This window comes from Protopterus annectens, chromosome 13.part0 (genome assembly GCF_019279795.1).
Source record: "Protopterus annectens isolate FY-2018-M chromosome 13.part0, PAN1.0, whole genome shotgun sequence".
NCBI classification, from domain to species: domain Eukaryota; kingdom Metazoa; phylum Chordata; order Ceratodontiformes; family Protopteridae; genus Protopterus; species Protopterus annectens.
In genome coordinates this window covers 388,184,747-388,206,687 of record NC_056747.1, presented here as the reverse complement: position 1 = coordinate 388,206,687, position 21,941 = coordinate 388,184,747, and the positions used below count along the sequence as shown (strand labels likewise).

Genomic DNA, 21,941 nt, shown 5'->3' with positions numbered 1-21,941 from the left:
CAGAACAGATAGGCCAAGGTTTCTACTCCAGACTATTTCTGATACCCAGAAAAGAGGGCACATGGCGCCCCATCCACGAGCTATCCATTCTAAACACCTTCCTGGTGATCTAGAATTCAAAATGCTCACTCTCCAGCAGCTGCTACCCATGCTCTCCAAGGACGCTTGGCTAGCCACCCTAGATCTAAAAGAGGCCTACCTCCACATTCCTATCAGGGAATCATGCAGGAAATATCTCCGCTTCAGGGCAGGATCTCAACATTTTCATTCTCTGTGCTTCCCTTTGGCTTATCTACTGCTCCCAGAGTTTTCACAAAATGTCTGGCTCCAGCCATTGCCTTTTGCAGACAAAGAAATATTCAGATTTACTCATACTTAGACGACTGCCTTATTCAGGCAGACAGCCAGGAAAAGCTGCTCAAGCACCTGGCCTTTTAAAGAACCTCCTAACCTCTCTAGGGTACACAATCAATGAAAAGAAATCCAAGCAGATGCCTACCCAAAGGATAATCTTCCTGGGAGCAAGTCTGGACACAGCATCCCAGATGGCATACCTTACACCAGAGAAACAAATTTTCCTGACAACCTTCTTCTCTCAACTAGCTACCAGGCCCCAGCTAACTGCAAGGAAGATTCTGCAAGCTCTGGGTTTCATGGCATCTTGCATACTACTCATTCCATATGTCAGACTGCATATGAGGAAACTTCAATGGTACCTAAAGAGCCTTTGGTGTCAACACTATCAAGATCTGGAAACTCTTCTACCTATAATTCCTTGCCTCAGAAAAGATTTTCTTTGGTGGGCAACAACATGCTCCCTCAACAAGGGACTGCCTTTCTCACCACCCTCCGCTGCCCAGACCCTCACCACAGATTCATCAGACTATGCTTGGGGTGCACACCTGGACAGCAGGTGCATACAGGGCCAATGGAGCTCACAGCAAATCCCTCTGCACATCAATCAAAAAGAGATGATGGCTGCGCAGCATGCCTTGATAGCTTTCAAGCCCCTTCTCTCTCCATTGGCTCTCCTGATCAAAACAGACAACACCACTGTGATGTGGTACATCAAGAAGCAGGGGGGGGGACTCGCTCCTACCCTCTATGCTGGCTGGCCATGACCCTTTGGCACACAGTCTCTGCCATGCAACTACACCTGTTAGCACAATTCCTACTAGGGTCTCTGAACTCTCTGGCAGACCAATTAAGCAGAAATCTTCTGGACCCACATGAGTGGCAACTCAACAGAAGTACCTTTACCCTAATAACGCAGAAATGGGGAACCCCGAAGGTTGACCTCTTTGCCTCCCACACCAACCATCAGCTCAGCAAATTCTGCACCAGGGAGCATCACTGCATGGCTTGGAAAGTGGATGCTCTGTCCTTCCCCTGGGTCAATCTATTGGTCTATGTCTTTCCTCCCCTACCTCTCATCCCAAGGGTATTGCTCAAAATAAGGAAGGAAAAAACAAGGACCATTATTATAGCTCCAGACTGACCCTGCCAACACTGGTACCCCTTGCTGTGCAGCCTGTCCCCGCTGCCTTCATGGCATCTTCCTCAGATTTCAAACCTCCTGACCCAGAAGGAAGGGGAATTCATGCATCCCCAATTGCAGACACTCATTTTGGCAGCTTGGCTATATTCCCTAACCCTGAACCAATCTGCCAACCTTAGTAAATGGGTTCTGGATGTTATCCATGAGGCCAGAAGAGTCTCTGAGCTGCAAGCACTCATGGCTGTGGAACCCTTCATAATCTTCCATGCAGACAGGGTATCCCTCAGAGCTAACCTTCCTTCATGCCCAAGATGGTCTCCAGTGTGGCTCAACCAATCCATTTATTTGCCCAACTTCTTTCCTAATCCCCAGAACAAGGGGGAAGATTATTCACTATCTAGATGTGTACAGACAGCTCAGATTCTATCTACACAGGACTAAATCCTTCAGAAAGTCTGACCAGTTGTTGGTTAGCTTTGCTACAGGAGCAGAAGGCAAAGCCATCTCCAAGCAAACCATTTCCAAATGGATAGCACACTGCATCCATTTCTGCTACAAACAGCATGGAAAGCCTCCCCCCAAGGGGGTCAGGACTTACGCCACCAAAGCAGTCTCCACCTCTGCAGCTTTTCTCAGAAGAGTCCCCCCCACCAGGGACATCCTGGAGATTGCCACCTGGACATCCTGGAGATTGCCACCTGGACATCTGTTCACACTTTTATCAAGCTTTACCACGTGCCTCTCTTCTCCAAATCCAGGGCAGGGTTTGCCTCTGCAGTTTTGCAGGGCATCCTAGCCAGCACCTAGTTTCCTTGACTGCCTCCGCCGATTTCCTCAGCTTTGGAAATCTACCCAAATGTGATGACTACAACAGTGAAACATGAAGAACATAGTACAGTTGTGTACACTTACCATAAATGTGGATGCTCGAGTGCATTCACTGTTGCAGTTCTGGTTTCCCTCCCTCCATCCCCCCTTTCTTCTCTCTCTCCTTTTGTTACCATTCTTCCTTGTTGTTCTCCTTTCCTTACAAGGGACATATTGGTATTTATTTTCCACTGGTGGAGTTCTTCCACCAGAGCCTGGCCTCCTACTTGGGGGCTCCTGACAGGTTAGGGCAAGAAAAACTGATGTAATGGCATTGGCTGCCTGTTTTTATACCCCTGACGACCTGAAGTCAGTCCTGGAGCGACAGCAACCAACACAGAAATACTAAGTCTCTGGAATTTGGGCCGACTGAGGGCTACTTGCAGTCAGATAACCCAAGTGTGATGGCTGCAACAGTGAATGCACTCGAATATCTACATTTATGGTAAGTGTACACAACTGTACTTTTTCTTTTGAGTGGAGGGCAATGCCTCAGTTTTTATTACTTTAAAGATATCTGTGCTAAACAGGTAAGTAGCTCTGTTTTTAACAGTTAGCCAGTTAAAGCACTCTGTAAGTAAGCTGTGGTGGGTATGGTACTCCGCAAGTACACAGATCTGTACATTTTATTAATGGTGCATTTTATGGATCTTAGAGCTTGACTGTAAGGTTGTAAATAGAAGGCTGCAGTGCATCTTTGGGTCCCCCTGATTCTGCTACTTTAAATACTCTTTAATTAAAGTGAGAAATAGACAATTTATGTTAACTTTCTAACTAAATGAAATGTTCATAGAAACATTGTTCATAAGAGGTGTGCTCTTTCAAAGGGCCAGTTATTGCCTGTCAAATGTGTTTCCTGGTTGAGTAACATTCATAACTATTCTAAAGCAAACTACACCGTATTAAGTGAAAGTTTGTCAAAATTAATGCCACTCCCAACAACGAATTCACAACAATTTATATGGAATTATTCAGAGAGACCCTGTACAACCATGTAAATGGCTGTGTAGAGGCTGCTGTACATACTAGAAGTAAGCCCAAAAATAACTCTAAAAATAAACCAGACTGGTGGAATCCTAACTTTAATAAGATATATAACAAAAGGAAAAAAAATCATCACTAAAATCAAGAACAGCAACTTCCATAATGACAGGAGCTCGCTAATTGAACTAAATAGGAAAAGTAAGAGAACTAATTAAGTCCAACAGGGCTAATTACGAGGTCAAGTTAGCTTCCCCAGCTAAGGCCAACCATAAGACCTAATACAGCTATGTCCAAAATCTCAAAGGCAGCACACACCAGTATGTGAAACTGGTAGTCATTGATGCCATGTTCACTGAGCAGAGTGACATAGCAAATTTGCTGGCTGACAAATAAATCTCAAACTTCAACCCCCCCCCCCCCCACTCCCCTCTATGAAATCCATACTTGCATATCCCACACACCCCAACTATTAACAGGGGAGCATGTCCTGGTGGCACTTGCTATGGCCAAAAATACAGCTCAGGATGCCTCCTAAATAGCAGCAAACATGACCTATCAGGACCACTTGAGTTACTTTTCAACTACAGGCTCAAAACAGGTTTTGTAACATGAGAATGGAGGACTACAATGGTTATCCCACTTCACAAGAGTGTGCCAACAACTGACCCCGGAAACTATAGACCTGGTAGTCTGACTAGTCTAATATGAAAAGCCATACAATGAATTATCATGGAAATGATCCACAATGACATAGGCAACCTTCAGCCACTGGACCCAACCCAGTTTGGCTTTATCATGGGAAGATCATGCATACTAACCCTGGTGGACTTCTTTGAGAAGGTCAACAAGGTAATGGATGAGGAAAAACAGTCCATACCACCTACCTGGACCTGGCTAAGGTGTCCAGTACAATACTCCTCTCTGGTATAGTTGACAAACTCACCAACTGACCTACATAAGTCACTAGATTGCCAGTTGTTTCACAGACAGGACCCAGCAAGTCAGGAGTGATACTACCTCCACTAAGAGATCACTTATGAGTCGGGCACCACAAAGCTCCATGCTGGGAACATTCCTGTTTGGCATTTACTTTTCAAAAGTAAACTCTAATAGCAAAGGCCTTTGGCTGACCAAGCTTGCAGATGACTGCAAAATGGGAGCTAGGCTGACCAAGTTCTCAGATGACTGCATAATGGGAGCTATCACAGATTCCCTCAGTGACACAGACATCTTACAAGATGGTCTAACACAGACAAATGACTGGTGCCAAATTCACGAACTAAAACCTAAAATGGCAACTTCATGGACCAAAACCTAAAATGGCTAGAAATGCATTATAGTGCCTTTTGGGAAAACTACCCCCAGTTTATTTACGACATCAATAAGATACCCAAAGAGCTGACCTAGTAGTCAGAGATCTTGGATCATATGTAGACAGTAATCTGGCCTTTGAACAATGTTTGGCCAAGGTATTAAGAAAATCATTCAGTGTCACCCAATTTATAAGTAAGGGTATGGTATCCAGGTCCAAGGAAGCCCTTATCATACTCATCACTAATTATAATGCCTCCTTTAGCATGTACCTGACCAAACATATGCAACAGATGGAACAACCACAAAGTCTCCTTGGCAGGAGAATCCAAGGTATAAACACATTGTCTTATACAGATCACCTTAAAGCCCTATCTCTATACTCTGTCTCCTACAGGTTACTGAGAGGTGAGGAGATCTATGCCTGGTATGCAAGGTACCTTTGAATCCAGCTCTGATGGACTTTTTGCACATCTGCAAAATGAACAGACTCAGAACTACTAGATCCAATTATTTAAATTTTGTTTGTGACATAAATAAGACATGCTGGCAAGACAGATATGCATCTCTGTCAGAGGATCCCCATGCTCTGGAACAGGGCCCCCATCCATGTGAAGCAGAGTCCATCCCTGATTCTATTTAAGCATAACCCTGACCAATGGATGGGAAATTGGAAATTCACCCCATGTCTGACCCCCCATGTCTCTGACAGACAGAGGTAGACAGTAATGCCCAAACTACCATACCACTTCACCACAAATCCTCTAGAAACTTCCTAACATATCCCTCCTAATAAACATACATAATACATAGGGGCATAATTGGGTTGGATTGCTCAGCTAGGTTTAGAAAGGCCTTGGTGGTCACTAGTCGGGTATAAAACAATAAACCTATGAACATGCATTTTCTGAAATATAAGAAGTAAGAAACTGTAATGTATGACCTTCTTTACTGATTGTAGTCCTCAGTGATTAACTAGAAAGTCAAAAGTTTTATGAGGGACAAGACAAAAATATGAAGCCAATTCAGGGACATCCCGCAGAGCTGAGAGTTAAGTTTCAGGACTGGATCCATGCTTTGTGTGTATTTTCTGTCAGTATAGTCTTTGTCTCCCCTGCCATCCTGAGTAAAACAAAGTGGGGTCTGGTGAATTTGTGAATGTTCCTTATAACTACTTTTTCCCCTGGCTGACAGTAGAACTTAGCATCTAAAGTCATATTCCCTGAATGAGCTGCATTTTGCGCAGCTCCATTTGGTTTCCAGAGCCTAATTAAGTACCCAGTGAATCAAAATAAGTCACTTAACCAGGCCAAAATTCATAGGCAACTGGCTCCAGAGTCTTACCTGCTTAACAAGGAAAAGTATTAATTTAGGAGCTTGGACTACTTTGTCAGATATGTCTGCTGTGTTATAACTTCTTCATAAGTTAGTACCCCAAACTAGTCCATTTAGTATCTGCTCTACAATTCTGCATGACAGACTTGAATCTCAAAAGCCTTTTTACGTATGAAACACAATTGAAAAAACAACACCTGAATAACAATGAACAGACAGCCAACTACCATCAGCTATGTTTGCATAAAGCAGCGAGAGATACACGGCTCAGACTAAATGAGAACTTACAAGTACTTTATTAGTGAACGTCTCAAAATCACAGAATAAACATTAGGTTAAGCGCTTTCATCTGCAGCAATGCAGACTTCTTCAGAACAATTACTTAGTATCAATCCACTTCATTTTAAAACCTTTTGGCGCCAAATATGCGCTACATATATTTAAAGTGCCAGTGCCTACTTTCATATGTTGTCATTCACAAGAAACAATAAACCTCCATCAGAGTCAACAAACCTCTATTGGTTCAATTGCATACACATAAATAATATATATAAAAATAAAACAATAAAATACAATAAAATTCATATAAAAATTCTAAAATCATTGTACTTCTAACTTGTTGACTTTGATGGAGATTTATTGTTTCTTGTGAATGACAACATATGAAAGTAGGCACTGGCACTTTAAATATATGTAGTGCATATTTGGCGCCAAAAAGTTTTAAAATGAAGTGGATTGATACTAAGTAATTGTTCTGAAGAAGTCTGCATTGCTGCAGATGAAAGCGCTTAACCTAATGTTTATTCTGTGATTTTGAGACGTTCACTAATAAAGTACTTGTAAGTTCTCGTTTAGTCCGAGCCGTGTATCTCTCGCTGCTTTATGCAAACATAGCTGACGGTAGTTGGCCATCTGTTCATTGTTATTCAGGTGCTTTTTACGTAAGATGTGATCCTGTGTAAATCATTTCACATACAGCTCTCAAATATTTGCTTCTTCACTGTCTGTGATTTTGCTAAACACTTTCTCAGACTTTTCTGCACAGGTGTAGCTGGCTCAACTATTGTCTGTGCTGTTCCATCAAAGTTGTACACCCCAAAACAGGAAAAAGGTCTGCCTCTGTTCATCCTCCTTCTTCACATATTATTTTATATATAAAAAATCTTTTTTATTCTGACTAATAAATATACCTGGTCCCACACATAATGCTACATTGCTCAGGTTTTAGTTTAAAAAAAAAGAAATGTTTTAAACTGTAGTAAATTGGTTTCTACAATGTAGCAAGCAGTCACTATGGTTTATACTCTGCAAGGAGTGCCATAGCACTCATGTTTAGTTTAAACTATGCACAGAGTGCAATAGCTCTCGGATTTTAAATATAAAAAAAAATAAAGAATTGCTTTAGATTGTAGCAACAGTTTAGACAATACAGGGAGTGATACAGTGCTCAGGTCTGACCACAAATGCAATAACATTTCGCACAGGGCATTTGCCCCTTTCGCCCAACAGTAGCTATGTTTTTACTTTTCTGTAACCTTTCCATGAGCAACCATTGGCTGAATTTTCTTACTTTGGCAAACATTTGGGAGAAGTTTTGCACAGGCAGGCCATTCAATGCAGTGTTGGGTTTATGATCTGCTCTTAGCTACCAAGGTGCGATTCTATTTTAAATATTGGATACATGAAGACCTGATTTTCTAACACTCAAAATGGTTATATAGAAAAAGTTCAGAAAAGACATACTGAAGATAACAACAGAAAAATATATTAGCAGTTAAATATTCCAGCTGGCTTATCCCTTTTTACATAATCATATCCTGTGTTTACCACACTTCTGTTCTTCTACCATCATTTCAAACCTGCCTTTGCCCTGGAAATGGAAATATATTGCTCATATACTATCTTCTTGGCCAAGAAACATTTGCTTCTTTGTCAAGGCTTTTAAGGAAAGATTTTTATTTTCTGGCTACCTTTTTCTGACAGAGATGCTTTCTGTTTTCCTGGTCTCACAGCCTGCCAACAGCTTCCACACCCCTGCCTTTTGTGGAACACAAAGTCATTGTATAACTTATTTAATTTTATTAATGTTGACCCGGTTGAGTCAGAGGTCCTACTTCATTGCTGATCTGAGAGCAGGACTGCTTTGTTACAGCTATACAGCATTCAGTTATTGTTACTGAGATTTGAACCCAGGCTTTCACCTTGTTGACCATTATACTGGACTGCCTCCGTATACACCATGAGCAAGTGTTGGCAGGGACAAAATCCATGGTGGTCAGAAAATGGCAATTTTCTGTTATTTTCTCCCCCATTCCACATGTAACCAACCTGAAAAGTAGCCATGTAACCTACTGCCCAAGTAATTGAAGACACTGTATGGTCTCAATGCAACATCATTTAACTTTATTCATTGTTTCAGTGCACTACGGTGATAGTGGGATGTGGCAGTGTCAATCCTCCTAGTTAATTGTTACATAATTTTTGTCCTTGATTCTATTCTGTGGGTGTTAAATGCATGTCTGAAATATATATTCATGCAACAATTCATCACTAACTCTAGTGAAACAGCCTGCATACTTGCAGTGAAAAGTACTGCATTCCCCCATCTGCAGCATGTTCAAAATGCAGCTTGCATTCCCATGCTAGTTTTTGTTTCCTCTCTTCCCCTCCAGTTGTAACAACAAACTCCATGAATAATTCTTTCTCATTGCCAGTGTCAGTGACCTGGATGTTACCGACACACAGGACTTTTTTCTTATTCTGATGTCTTTTCGAAAAAAATTCGACAGATGAGAGTGACAGCTGAGTGGGTGCCCCCTGCAGAGCAGCTTGTGTTATGGCTCCGTTTAATTCCACTGGTGTCAATCTTTCCTGACAGAAAGGATTTTTTATACCCCAGTGCTCTGGGAGACTATCTGCTGCTCCATTTCGCTCAAAAGCATGCGGCCAGGGTTAGTCCGATCAACACAGCTTGAAGAGCTTGATGTTGTGTAGCTCTTGCAAGGTCGTTTGCATAACACTCATGATGCACAGTTCTTAGTACGATGAGTTCATTAGTAGATGCTTGCAGAGATCCACGGGGTGCCCCAGAGACTTGAGACGAAGCTTCTGCAAGTGGCAGGGCATAGACAACAGATACACAAGGGTTAGCATCTAAAGCTGATTTTGCTTGTTGTCCCAAAGGACCGACTGTTCCAGCAGGAAAAGGGTAAACCTGCATTGATTCACATCTCCCTTCAAGAGAAAAAACAAATGATTTACGTTGTAAAATATACTACCAAATGGTGATTTTCCACGTATTGGCTAAATAGCATCCATAATATTCTCGCTTTGCTTTATGATGCTCACAGTTTCCTTTTACTCAGTTGTTTATTTCCCTATAAATAAAACATTAAATTATTTTTCAGATTAGCAAATCCAATTGTGTGCATTGTAAGTAGCAGGATACAGATAAAAATATCAGTTTCAGGAAATTGTTATATAAAAAGCAAGTCACTGCAGAATAAAAATAAATCCAGAAATTTCACCGAAATAGACATCAGTGTACCATTTAAGGGTTCCCTTTGTCAGTTCAAAGTGGGTAAATAAGCTTTCCACCTAACAAAAACACCTTTAATGGAGAACAGTAAGTTCTGCACTTCTATTTTCTCCTCAAGATATGCTTATATTTTCTGAATTCCCCCTTGAATTTAGTCAGTGGTAACTATTTTTATTTCATTGTAAGAACTTGTATTTTTGATACCCCTTTCTTTAATCTCCCTTCTCTCCTGCCCCGCTCTCTACCTCATTCTTTTCCCTCCTTCTACCACTTGTGGCAGTTATTGTCTCAAGCCTGCTTGTTTCACACTAACTTCTTGCCATCTTTTCATCACTCATTATGGTTGTGACACATCTCAGCCCCCCCTTCATTCATTCCCTCACCCCGTTCTCATACTGTTATTCCCCTAGAGCTTTAAGCCTTCCAAGCACATAGTATGCATAAATAATGAATTCCAATGCATTATAATACCTGCATGACAAAATGCCTCTGGTATGCTTCAGATGATTATTTATGCTTTTAGATGTTTATCAGGCCTTTTTATTTACAGCGCATTTGTTTTTGTCACTTTTTCCTGGCTCGGTACTTTTGTAAACATGTATTCTTATAGGTTTGTGTGTATGTTATGGCATCATAAAAATTGTTAATTGCTTTTACCTGTTAGTTGATGCTTAATTGTACATGGAATCATGTTAATCGATCAACAAACCTTGGGGTGAGTGTGTATATACACACACACACACACACACACACACACACACACACACACACACACACACACACACACACACACACACACACACACACACACACACACACACACACACACCCAAGATTTGTTGATCGATCAACATGATTCCATGTAGAGGTAAGCCCCCCTGCATTTCCCATGTTGGGAGATACCCCCCACAGCCCCCAAACTTGACTATACCTACTTCAAGGTCACTTGACAGTGTAGTTCTCTTTTTGCTCCACTGTTGGTAAAAGTTGCCTTGCTCAGATGTCTTTGATCTTTCACCACTCAAAAGTGCCATCAATCAAATGACATGCACCCACTCTATATATACTGCTTGGTTTTATTTGGAGTTTTTCTCTCTGGGCCTCTACTGTATGTGGACTGAATCCAGCTGAAATCTCTTGCTCAGTAATAAGCAAGCAAGCAACAAGACAGATAAACAAACAGCTAAATAATGTATTTGGGCTATGTCTAGTTGGAAGATTATAGGTTCATAGGATGATACTAGGCTATTGGCCTGGAGAACCTTATAAGCCTAGCCAAGAATTTAGCCCATGTTTCGTCAGTCAGCACCTGTTTCCCCTGTCCAGCAGGGACACAGATGGGATCCCAGTGGTGTATTTTCTGCTTCCCATCAAGTCATCCAGGATCCCCTTAAAGAGGGCTAATGGGTTCTCTGCTTGACATGGAGAGGGAGTCTATTCCACAGATGGGGGAGTCTTTGGGACACAAATCTTTCCTGCCAATAAGTTCTATTAATGTCACAGTCCAGGTTAAGGCCTTGTTTGTGGGTTGTGCGAGTGGAGTTTGACTTACGGATATGCAGCAACTCCATCAAGGCTGGGTCTAAGATGGCCTTGTATGTCAGACACACGTCACCTCTGAGCAGTCTGTATGAGACTGAGTAGAGGGACAGGGCTTTTAGCCTGTCTGTATAGGATAGGTGTTTGACACCATAGATTTTCCTGGTCAGGAACCTCTGTGGTCTCTCCTCCTGCTGCTGCATGTGTTTAGCAAGGTACATGCCGAAGGGGGCACTGTAGTCGATAATGGGTCTGATAAGGGAGGAGTACAGGGATGTTATGACCTCCTTTTTTCTGGATGAAATACCCTTATTTATGAGGTGGGCCATGTAGAAAGCCTTCCATACAACAGAGGCAATGTGATGGTCAAAAGTCTGGTTGCTATCAACCTGGGTGCCCAAGTCCCTCACGGCTGATTGCATGCTTAGAACGTTGTTATTACTGTGATAATTAGTGGGGATGCTATTTTCCCCAAAGGGGATAATGAAGCATTTCTTGGCATTCAGTTTGAGGCCATGCTTCTGGCACCAGTCATCAGTTTGAGTAAGGCCCTCTTGGAGGATGTTCACATCACTAGGGGAATTTAAGACAGGGCCCAGCTTGCAGTCATCTGCAAACATGGTCAGCCACAGAGCACTGGTTTTGGCTTGCACCTCAGAAAAGTATATCCCAAACAGTAGAGGCCCCAAGACTGAACCTTGGGGTACACTGCTCGTTACGGGTCTACTCCTAGAGGTGGCTTCCCCTATTTTGACAGAGTGGGTTCTATTAGCGAGCCAGTTAGCTACCCATCTGGTGACATATGGGTTGATGCCTAGCTGAGAGAGCTTATCTATTATGCCAGAGTGGGGAATAGTGTCGAGGGCTTTGGCTGGGTCAAGGCAGGTGGTGTACACAGTCTTCCCCTTATCCATGGCTTTGGTCACTGTTTCGAAGACACAACAGGCAGGTTTTTGGAGGTTGCCAATGTCCTTGTTTATAAGATCTATGATAATGCATTCCATAGCCTTGCAGATCTGGCTAGTTAGGCTGATGGGCCTATAATTGCCTGGGTCAGTGGATACTCCACCTTTGTGTAGAAGGATAACAGTGGTTGTCCTCCCATTCAGCTGGGATGAAGCCAGTGCTCAGGCTTTGGTTGAATAGAGTGCCTAATGGAGCTGAGAGCTCGTCTGTGTTTATGTAAGATACAGCCATAGATGTTATTGGGTCCCATGGAGACTGTATTTTTTGCCTTTGACAGGGCATTAAAGACCTCCCTGGTGATGGGGGGAGGGGGGCAGGTGCTGGGGATGTCCAGGTTTACTGATGGGAGGGTGAAGTTTTCACTAAACCTGTCTGCCAGCAGGATGGCTATATCTATGGTGTTTGTGTGTGTGGTGTTATTGACCACTAGTTCAGAACAGATTTGGATGTTACCTTTGAGATTGTGGACATATGATTGTCCTTAGTGGATGTGGCCAATTTGGACTTAAAAGTTAGCCTTAGAGCATCACCAGTGACCTTATTTGCTTGTTCAGACAAAGGAGAGATTGCTTCCAATTTGCACCTGCTCCTTCTTGGTCCTAGACATCAATGTTTTCCTTTTTATTATAGAGTTTGTTTATTGCTGCTGTCCACCAGACAGGTTTACTCTTCCTTGAGGAAGATGATTTGGTCCTGTCAGGTATTGCTGAATCCATGCAGCTATGTAGGTGCTCATATTGTTTTTTAGTGTAGGCTTGTACATTAGTGCTAGTTCCAACTGAAGGGACAGTGGCTGTGAAACTGCTTATACCTGCTCTGAGGAGAATGTAGTCAACTTTGGAAAAGTTTTTTTGTTTGACCCTGATTGGGGGGGTGGGGGGATGGGGGGCAGGGGAGATGGTGACTTCAAAAGTGATCGAATTCTGGTCGGATCTTACCAAGGAGGATGACACTGTAGGGGTGCTAGAGTGGCTACTCATGTTGGTTAGGACCAGATCCAGGATATTTTCTCCTCTCTTAAGGGTATCAGCCAGCTGATCCATTGCATTGACAATGACAAAGTCGAGGAATCTCTGGGCATTCATATATGGGCTAGAATAGGTCTTCCACTCTATGGTTGGGTAGTTAAAGTCACCCAGGATCAGGGTAGAGGGTTATATCTTGATGGATTCTAGTAAGTCCAGATAGGTTGAGTGAGTGTCCTGAGTCATGGTTGGGGGTCTGTAGCTAGCTATGATTTGAATAGGTGTTTTATCAACAGTTAACTGCACTTGGAGTGTCTCCTGTGTGTCATACCATTTGACCAGCCTGGAGGTGTGTATGTCGTTGATAAATATTGAAACTCCACCACCTTTGGCTTTGTAGCCCTCCATTTGGGGTCTGAAAGTATGGTAGGATGAGTAACCTGGTAATGCTAGGGTGCTCTCCACAGCTATAAACCAGGTTTCAGTGACTGCACAAATGTCAGCATCCTTCAGGGCAAGGAATGCTTGAAATAAGTGCAGTTTCATGCTAAGACTCCTAGCATTTAGCAGCATGACCTTTATGTTTAATTTAGAAGAATTTTTCATGTTTTTAGTTTTGTTCTCGTGACTTTGCCTTAAAAAGGCACTATGGGGGAGGCAAGAGCCTTTGCCAGTAGCCTGAAGCCCAGGGGAGACAGATGAAGGCTATCTGTGGCAAAGCACTGTGGGCTGTCAGTCATGTCCTCCCAGGCGGTCAGGTACTGGATCCCCTTGGAATGACACCAAAAACTAAGCCAATTGTTAAAGTCAATCATTTATTTTTGTATTGAGGCATCATTCTGGGTGATTGCAGGATGCTGCTTTAGGCTAAGGACATACCTGCCTGGGACACATATTCAGCAAGCTCAATCATGATAGTAAATGAAGTGAATGAAAAACAAGCAGATAGAAAATAAACAAATAACATATTATTTATGAAAAAGAGGCAGCTTTTGAATTGATACCACTGTGCACTACATTAAAATTCTCATCAGTTATGCCATTCCGACTGTTGCCATAGACAGTACTGCAGTGCCATTCTTAGAGATCTGAATAGTTTGTTGGGTACCAAAGGTCTGCTCAGGGTCAGGAATGCAATGATCAGGGGCTAACTTTCTTCAGCTCTCTTGGGTTTGTAACCAATAGGCTTGCAACAGGCAGGTGTGTGTGTGTGTGTGTGTGTGTGTGTGTGTGTGTGTGTGTGTGTGCGTGTTTAGGTGTGACAGATGTCTGCAGTGCATGTACATGTGTCAATCTACTTGCATGTTTTCTGCACAAATATCACTGCACGGCAGACACTCAAAAGGGGAGTAAATGGAACCAGATGATAAAAAAGAAATCCTTTACTCAAAGTATGATGGCTTTGATGGGAAGATTACTGCTTAGCCTTCATCCATTGAAAGAATAACGAAGGTAACTGGGTAACTGGCAATTCCTTATAGGCTTGAAATCAGCAACAGTGAATGGGATGGAAATGTTTTTTTTTTTTTTTAAAGTAGTACTTTTGCTAAAAACAAAAGCCTAAATGTATATGTGTAACTTGCATTCATTTTACAAAATTCAAAAATCAGAAGGTTCATGAAGGTGGTATCAGACTAGATTGGCAACAGGTGAATGGCTTTGCTTAACAGTTGCTAACTGGCTAGTGGGCAAATGCTGATGATACTCAATAACATGTGGCTTACAGCATTAGTTACAAGTCTTAGTTATAAATGAACTGCTGTTAAGCTTCTTGGTAAGTATAGTATACCTGAGTTTGATTCCCACAAGCTCCACTTTCATACTACTCTTATTTTTTTCCAAAGAACCTGTAATATATTTAGAGAGACTTAGCTAGTTGACAGAGCATTAAAAAAATTGCCATTTATTGACCTTTCTGGCAGAATCATACACAGAACAACCACTAACTAGCCATTTTAGCTTCCCTCAGGAAAAAGGCTAATTGCACTGACGATACTTTATGAATGCTTTTTCTGTCATGCAGACACTATCATTGCTTTTTAGCATATTTATGATGCGAAATAGATGTGTGGATGCATTTATTAACTCATTGACTTATGATTGCAGTGTTCCATTGGTAATGTCATTTAACTTTAAACATATGAAACAAACTGATTTTACTGTACTTTTGTGCTTGCTCAGCAGTTAGTAATCACTGGATAAGATCAGCTGCAGAGAATTATATATTTTTTACTGGTAAAATCCCCACTGTACAGGGAAGTATGTAACCATTTTGTGGTACTTTATTTCTCTACAGAGTGTTGTAATACATTTATAAAACTGCTTTGACTTCATTGGTTTGAATATGCAACTTATTCTGACCAATGCCTTTGCAAGATTTTTCATAGGTCATTTCATAAGAATGTCGATTTGTTTGTAGCTGGCATGTTTCAGAGTACTTGCATGACTCTACTTATTTGACTTTTTCTCTACATTTTAGATTTCTCCGAGCAGACTACACAGTAGATGTCAGTATTAATGACTACCTAGATATCTACTGCCCACACTATGAGAACCCTCTCCCCCAGGACAGGATGGAAAACTACATCCTTTACATGGTGAGCTATGAAGGGTATATTGCCTGCGATAAGCAAAAAGGCTTCAAACGGTGGGAGTGCAACCGACCTGACTCACCCAATGGGCCACTCAAGTTTTCTGAAAAGTTTCAGCTTTTTACACCATTCTCCCTTGGATTTGAATTCCGACCAGGACATGAATACTATTACATATGTAAGTATTCCAGCTTTACTTCATTAATAAACATATTATAAAGAAAAAAAAAAACAAGTAAAAATGGGCAAACCAGAAGTGAATTTCAGTCTAATTTAAACCTGGTATTTGGCTTGGTTCAGATTGACTTCTGTAAGTAATTTAACGTCAATGTCAAATCACATCACTTGTACTCATTTCAAACTGAATAATCAGTATACAGTAGCAAGTACTAGTTTCGTTTTGGCTTACAGAGTCAAGCCAAACTGTGGGCTCAGCCAAGGTTTATAAAAATATGGTTTGCCAATTTCTATTTAACTTGACAGGGAAGTCATGATTAATATTTGTGAAGTTAAATCCAGACTGTGTTTCACATTTATAAATTATAGGAGAGAAGCTAAGAAATGTCATAACATTTTAGAAAAGTTCATGCTCTGCTCTTAATTCTCATCCAATTAATTGGGCATTACCAATTCTTTTAATGTGATGCCATGTTGCTCTGCTGACTGTGAAAGTGTATTCATTGCAGCTATTACAGAGTTAGTTGTCTCTGACCTGTAACATTGTTTTAAGTTCAAGTTTGTTTTTTATCCCACAAGAAGAGGAAACATTTGGCCTTAATTCTTGAAGACAGTGTTGCTATACCCAGCAGTAGCCAGGAAGTTTGGGTCAGCATTATTCTCTGTCAGATGCTTGCAGACTCCCGTTTGCTCCTGTTTTAGTACTTTGTTGAATATGATTGCCCCATAGACACCAGCATTACTGTAATGTAACATAAACACCAAGGTAGCAGGCAGGGGCTGCCAGCTACCTGAGGAGAAGATGAAAACTAGATGTGTGCTTTTCTATGCTGTCTCCACTGCCTTGCTACAGATTTTCTTTTTACAAACCTTCAACAAAGGATTCTCACTGCAGCGTTTGTTAGCTCTGTATGTGACTGCTGGCCAGTTGTATCCCGGACAGAAAGGCAGCCTTTAGCTATGAACTAAATGTTTTTGTTTTAATCTGACAATATAGAGCTGTAATGTTGATGACTGTAATGGAAAGAAAAACTTACATGATAAGATATGATCCTGATTAAACTAAAAATAATGTTACTATATGCATTTTTAATCTGATCGATAAGTGAACAAGTGTTCTATTTAACTCTTTTAGCCAGACGTTTAGCCTGCAAGATGTGACCCTTGTGACTAGCTACATAAATCACCATTTAGACAGCTTATCAGATCCTTCACACAACTGACCCCTGCTGTATCTTCAGGCCTCTCACCTTCCCCGACAGTAATCTGAGTATGAGACAGTCATTCACCTAGTACACAGGTGTTAGTCAAAGGTTTGCTGGGGTGCTTCACTCTGCTTCCACTGGCTGTAAGAATAAATGCATTCTTCTTAAAAGGGATAAAGTTTCTTAAGACAAGACAGTTAGTTCATTGTGGAATTTAGCATTGTGTACTACTATTCAGACCTATAGAATTCTGCAGTATGTTCTAACAGTAGGTCGTGCATTTTTTGGTCTATGATTGTTCACAAAATTATTTCCTAATACAAAAGCCAAATGGCCATCTAATTCTCTAATATAAATGCTTATATGGCAGATCTTTTATTACCTTCTCTAACTTGCATGATGAAAGCAGAGATAGTTTGCCTGCTTACAAATGCCTTCCTTTCACAACTATAGTGTTAACAATGGAAGGTAAACTCAGCAAGCAGAAGTTTTGATAACACAGTGTACTTCATAGTGCACTGACAATGTGAGGGTCGATCTTCAAGTAGCTGACTGCAGACTATAGCTATTTCAGTTGGTGCAAACCGTCTGACATCCCCTCCTCCTCAAAACAACAACAAAAAAAATCCAGAGTTGATGACAAACAAAGGTCGTTTGCAAAGAACAAAGAAAGATCTATTATGTATATACATAACAGATCTTTGCTACACCTCTCTCAACACACACTGTGAAAAATGACACAATTAGCACTGTGTAAGAGTTGCCGAATGGTCCGTTACCTGCAAATCTGGAGCAGAATTGTAAACATTTAATTTCACATCCTCCTTTTGGACTTGCAAGTCAAGAAACAATGGGCACCTCCTACACACTGCCAATTGTGACCCCTTACAGCAAGTGAAGCACTGAATGCAATTGTGGCTGTTTAAATGATTGTATACACTGCTTGTGGGGACTGATCAGCACATATTGCACCCCCTCCCAAAAGCCTGCACATGGGATGGCCACTCTTTTGCTCAGCCTTTATTGTGGCTTAAGGTTGACAGTAATGGAGTATGTAAGCAAAGGAAAAAGAAAAAAACATGAGAAAGTTATTGTTGTGAAAGTAAAGCAGGTACAATGGCCACAAAAGGTGATATGCTGGGCATACTAATACAAACAAACAAAAAAAGTAAAATCCAGCCACAGTTTGTAAGTGGCCAGCCGGTCTTGTTGTCTGAGGCCCTACTGCGTATGTGCCCTAACAGCTGTATTTAAAACGTTATCCAGGGGACAGGCTTGATTCCACTTTCTACCATCTACCACCACAACAATAATATACTCCTGGAGAACACTAAGCTGGTTTTCTGTGTCCCACCCCATGTCTGCACAGCAGCTATTTGCCCTGACAGATTATGTATTCAAGTCTTTAAACTTCTCATTCCCTTCTGTAGCTACAGTGACTTCATTATTGCATCAGTACTTTGGAAAGTGCTTAGCATGTGCCCATTCTGATGGTTCTAATGGCTTTCTTCTGCCAGTCGCACGGAGCACTGGTTTGCAGAATACTGACAATAACATGCATTACCAAATGACAAAAATGAAGAGGTGACACTCATAAAACAGGCTGTTACATTTCTTCTAATCACTGACTGGAGATCCATGGCTTACATGAATGTTTCTGAACAGGACTCATATATCTTATGGATTAAGTTGTGTTTTCTGATAGCTGTGGTGAATATTGCTGGTAGTCTCTCCTGTATATAAATGAAGCCGGTATGGCTTTTTAAGAGATAAATATTGATACTGCATTTATTCCAACCAACGTTGCAGAAACAAAATCTCCTTCTCATTGTTTCATTTTCTACTGTCTGCATTTTACTCTTATTTCTTGCTTAGAGTGAAGACCAGAAATGTGCACAACAGACCACTGGTAGAGCAGAAATAATTTTAAGTTATTCTTTTATTAACCAGCTGAGTGAACTGGTCATTGTGGAGTGATGGATCCATTTTGACCACAATCTCAGCCACGAGGGCAAAGGTCAACATGGACACTCTAATATAAATGACACTTGGTTGAATGACAATTTCATTGACTCTGAAATGACAAAATTCATATAGTTGAAAGCCCAGTTTTTTGAAAGACCTTAGATTTCAATTCCAAACAACAAACATCATACAGTGAAAGTCACCCAAATAAAAGTGTTTTAAAAAAGTTTTTTTCAGGGGGAAGTTCCCAACATTCCTTTACTTAAATATACTAACTCTATAATCATACAACTGTAGAAAAAAGTGAAAATACCGCACATAGGAAATCACTGTCAATGCAAAAAATAGAAACGACACCAGCAGCAGTTATGTACAGGTAATATCAGTCACAAGGTAAAGCTTCTTCAGATAATCTACATCTTCTACCTCTGTTCTACAGAACCAGGTCTAGTTATACCCCACTCAATGAAATGAACTTTTAGAAAAATGGCCACTTTCTACTCAACAAAACTGTCATTAAAACAAAAGACGGATACCAATATCTATACATCTATAGACATATATATATATAAAAAAGAGAGAGAGACTTTGTTTCTGTTTTGAAGTGATATTAGGGAGAAGAGGCATCATAATTACATCAATTCCTAAATCATCAAAAATAATAAAAATACTTTTTTTTACACAGGGCAAGCCCCATGAACCCCCACACTTTCAGCTTTATATATTCTAACTTTGATAAGGTAAGGACAAACTACCCTGTCTACACTATTCGACAATAACAAAAACACATATCATAAATGCCTGCTGCAGCAGAAAGCTCTAAAACACAAACTCCCTCAACCTTTAACATGTTACTACAGTGCAAATCACAACAAAGGGCCACAACTGTACTGCCATAGTGAACCAAAGCAAATACAACAATGGTTATCAAAACATAAATTCAACCAAAGTATTTTACTGAAATTCACTATCAAATTACGGGCAATTGACAATACTTTCTAAATCCATATATCTATCTGGTTCCACTTTATAATCTCGAAATATTAAAATCTCGAAATTTCAGTATTCCGAGACCATAAAATCGAACGTTCCAAATCCCAAAACCCTAAAACCGAGAAACACAAAATCACGAACATAAACACACCATACACCACACAACACATACATCATCCAACCCACACTAAAACAAAACACACAAACACAAAAACCTAAACCTACACTACATATAAGCAGAGGGGCAAGCCCTCCTGCACCACCCATGTGGGGGGCTGCACTCCCCACACCCCCCTACTTATATTTATTAACGCCGAGATTGCACCAAACAGAAAAAGACAGCAAACTCACCACTACACACTCTACAGTACCCTCGCACACAACACATCAGTGACATCACAAATATATGAACACCACAACTTTCAACACTTAAACACTCATACTTTTACCTGCCTACCCTTACCCGCACATAAAACTTCCAAACACACTCACATACACTCAAACACATACCTAAAACCCAACAAAATACTCACTTACCTTACATACCAGCTATATCTACACACTACACGATACATCCTGCACACACTACATCCAGCATCCAGTGTCAACACCATAACTGTGAATTCGACATTTCCGGATTTCCACTTATTAAGTTTCGGGATTTTAAAAATTCTACTTTATGGTCTCGAGATACTGAAATTCGAGATTTCAGTATTTTGAGATTATAAAGTGGAACCATCTATCTATATTTATACCTCTATGTCTGTCTGTATACGTGTGTGTGTGTGTGTGTGTGTGTGTGTGTGTGTGTGTATATATATATTTATATATATTTATATATATGTGTATACACACACACACACACACACACACACACACACACATTTTGAGAGAGAAAGGCATAACAGTAACCATTATTCAACCAGCACGTTTTTGGATGGTGAGAGGAAATTAGGATATCCAGAGAAAAAAAACACATACAGAATTAAGGAAAACATACAACCTCCACAAAGATAATGACTATAAGTCAGGATACAATCTTGTATCCTAATGATATAGGACCTTAAACGCTGAAGGCACCCTGCTTCAGAGGGTGTTTGAAGGTCTGCCTTTGACCTGTTCAAAGAGCGGTGGATGGTATTAGCCAACACCTTGCAGTATACTCTTCTATGCTTGTCAGTTTATGTTCCTTAGGTGACAGGAATATGCAGAACTGTGACCCGCAGGCACTACTGTAGTCACAGACTGCAAATCATGAAGCTTTATAATGTTCTTGTACCATTTTTTCTCACTGAGAAACAAGATGGCTCTTGTAATCTCTTTCTTTTGCATATACTTTATAAGAATATGACTTGCAGTGAGAATTAAAATCAGTTAATTTGTTGCTTTTTATCTCTTATTAAATTACCATTTTTTTCTGAAAATGCCATTTATGAAATAACTGCCTGCACAAGTTAACATAATTATGGGGAGTGGGTTATACAAAGAGCAGAGTCAAAGCACATCATAGCTAAACCAGTTAGGATTCCAGTGAGGCGTAACATTGGAAATTATGCTTGTTTGAAAAATAAAATCATATTTAACAGACATCAAAGAATAGAAATTACCTTCCTCTCTGCCTCTGAAATCTCAATTCCATTAACCTCAGAGGCACAAAACAACATCTCTGTCCAGAACCTGAGGGTCAAGGTTAAAACCCTGACTCCAGCTACATGTTACTATTCATGTAAAGCAGAGCTTTATTACTTATCACCACAATGAACATCAGGAAACTATGATAGGAATTTATTTTTCTAAAACTTGGCATTTTACCCGTACCATCCCTCGGACTGCTCATTTCAAAAATTATGCCCCAAATTATATATTTATTTATCTAATTATTTTTTAAAGACAATCAAAATGTATGTATTCTTCCAAAATGCTTCTACAAGTGTGCAGACATCATGCATGGTGCACTCTCTGTGTTAATCTGGCATTTGTTTGCTTTCATTCTGTTTACAACAGATT

General features: G+C 40.6%; 1 protein-coding gene across 1 annotated transcript in view; it reads left to right on the top strand.

The window, feature by feature from the left end:
- Window positions 1-21,941, top strand: part of EFNA2 (ephrin A2) — a 1,081,846-nt gene that overhangs the window by 856,998 nt on the left and 202,907 nt on the right. Inside the window, exon 2 of the mRNA XM_044054011.1 lies at window positions 15,483-15,772. Coding sequence (XP_043909946.1) covers window positions 15,483-15,772 — 290 coding nt within the window. The remainder of the gene's footprint in view (window positions 1-15,482; window positions 15,773-21,941) is intronic.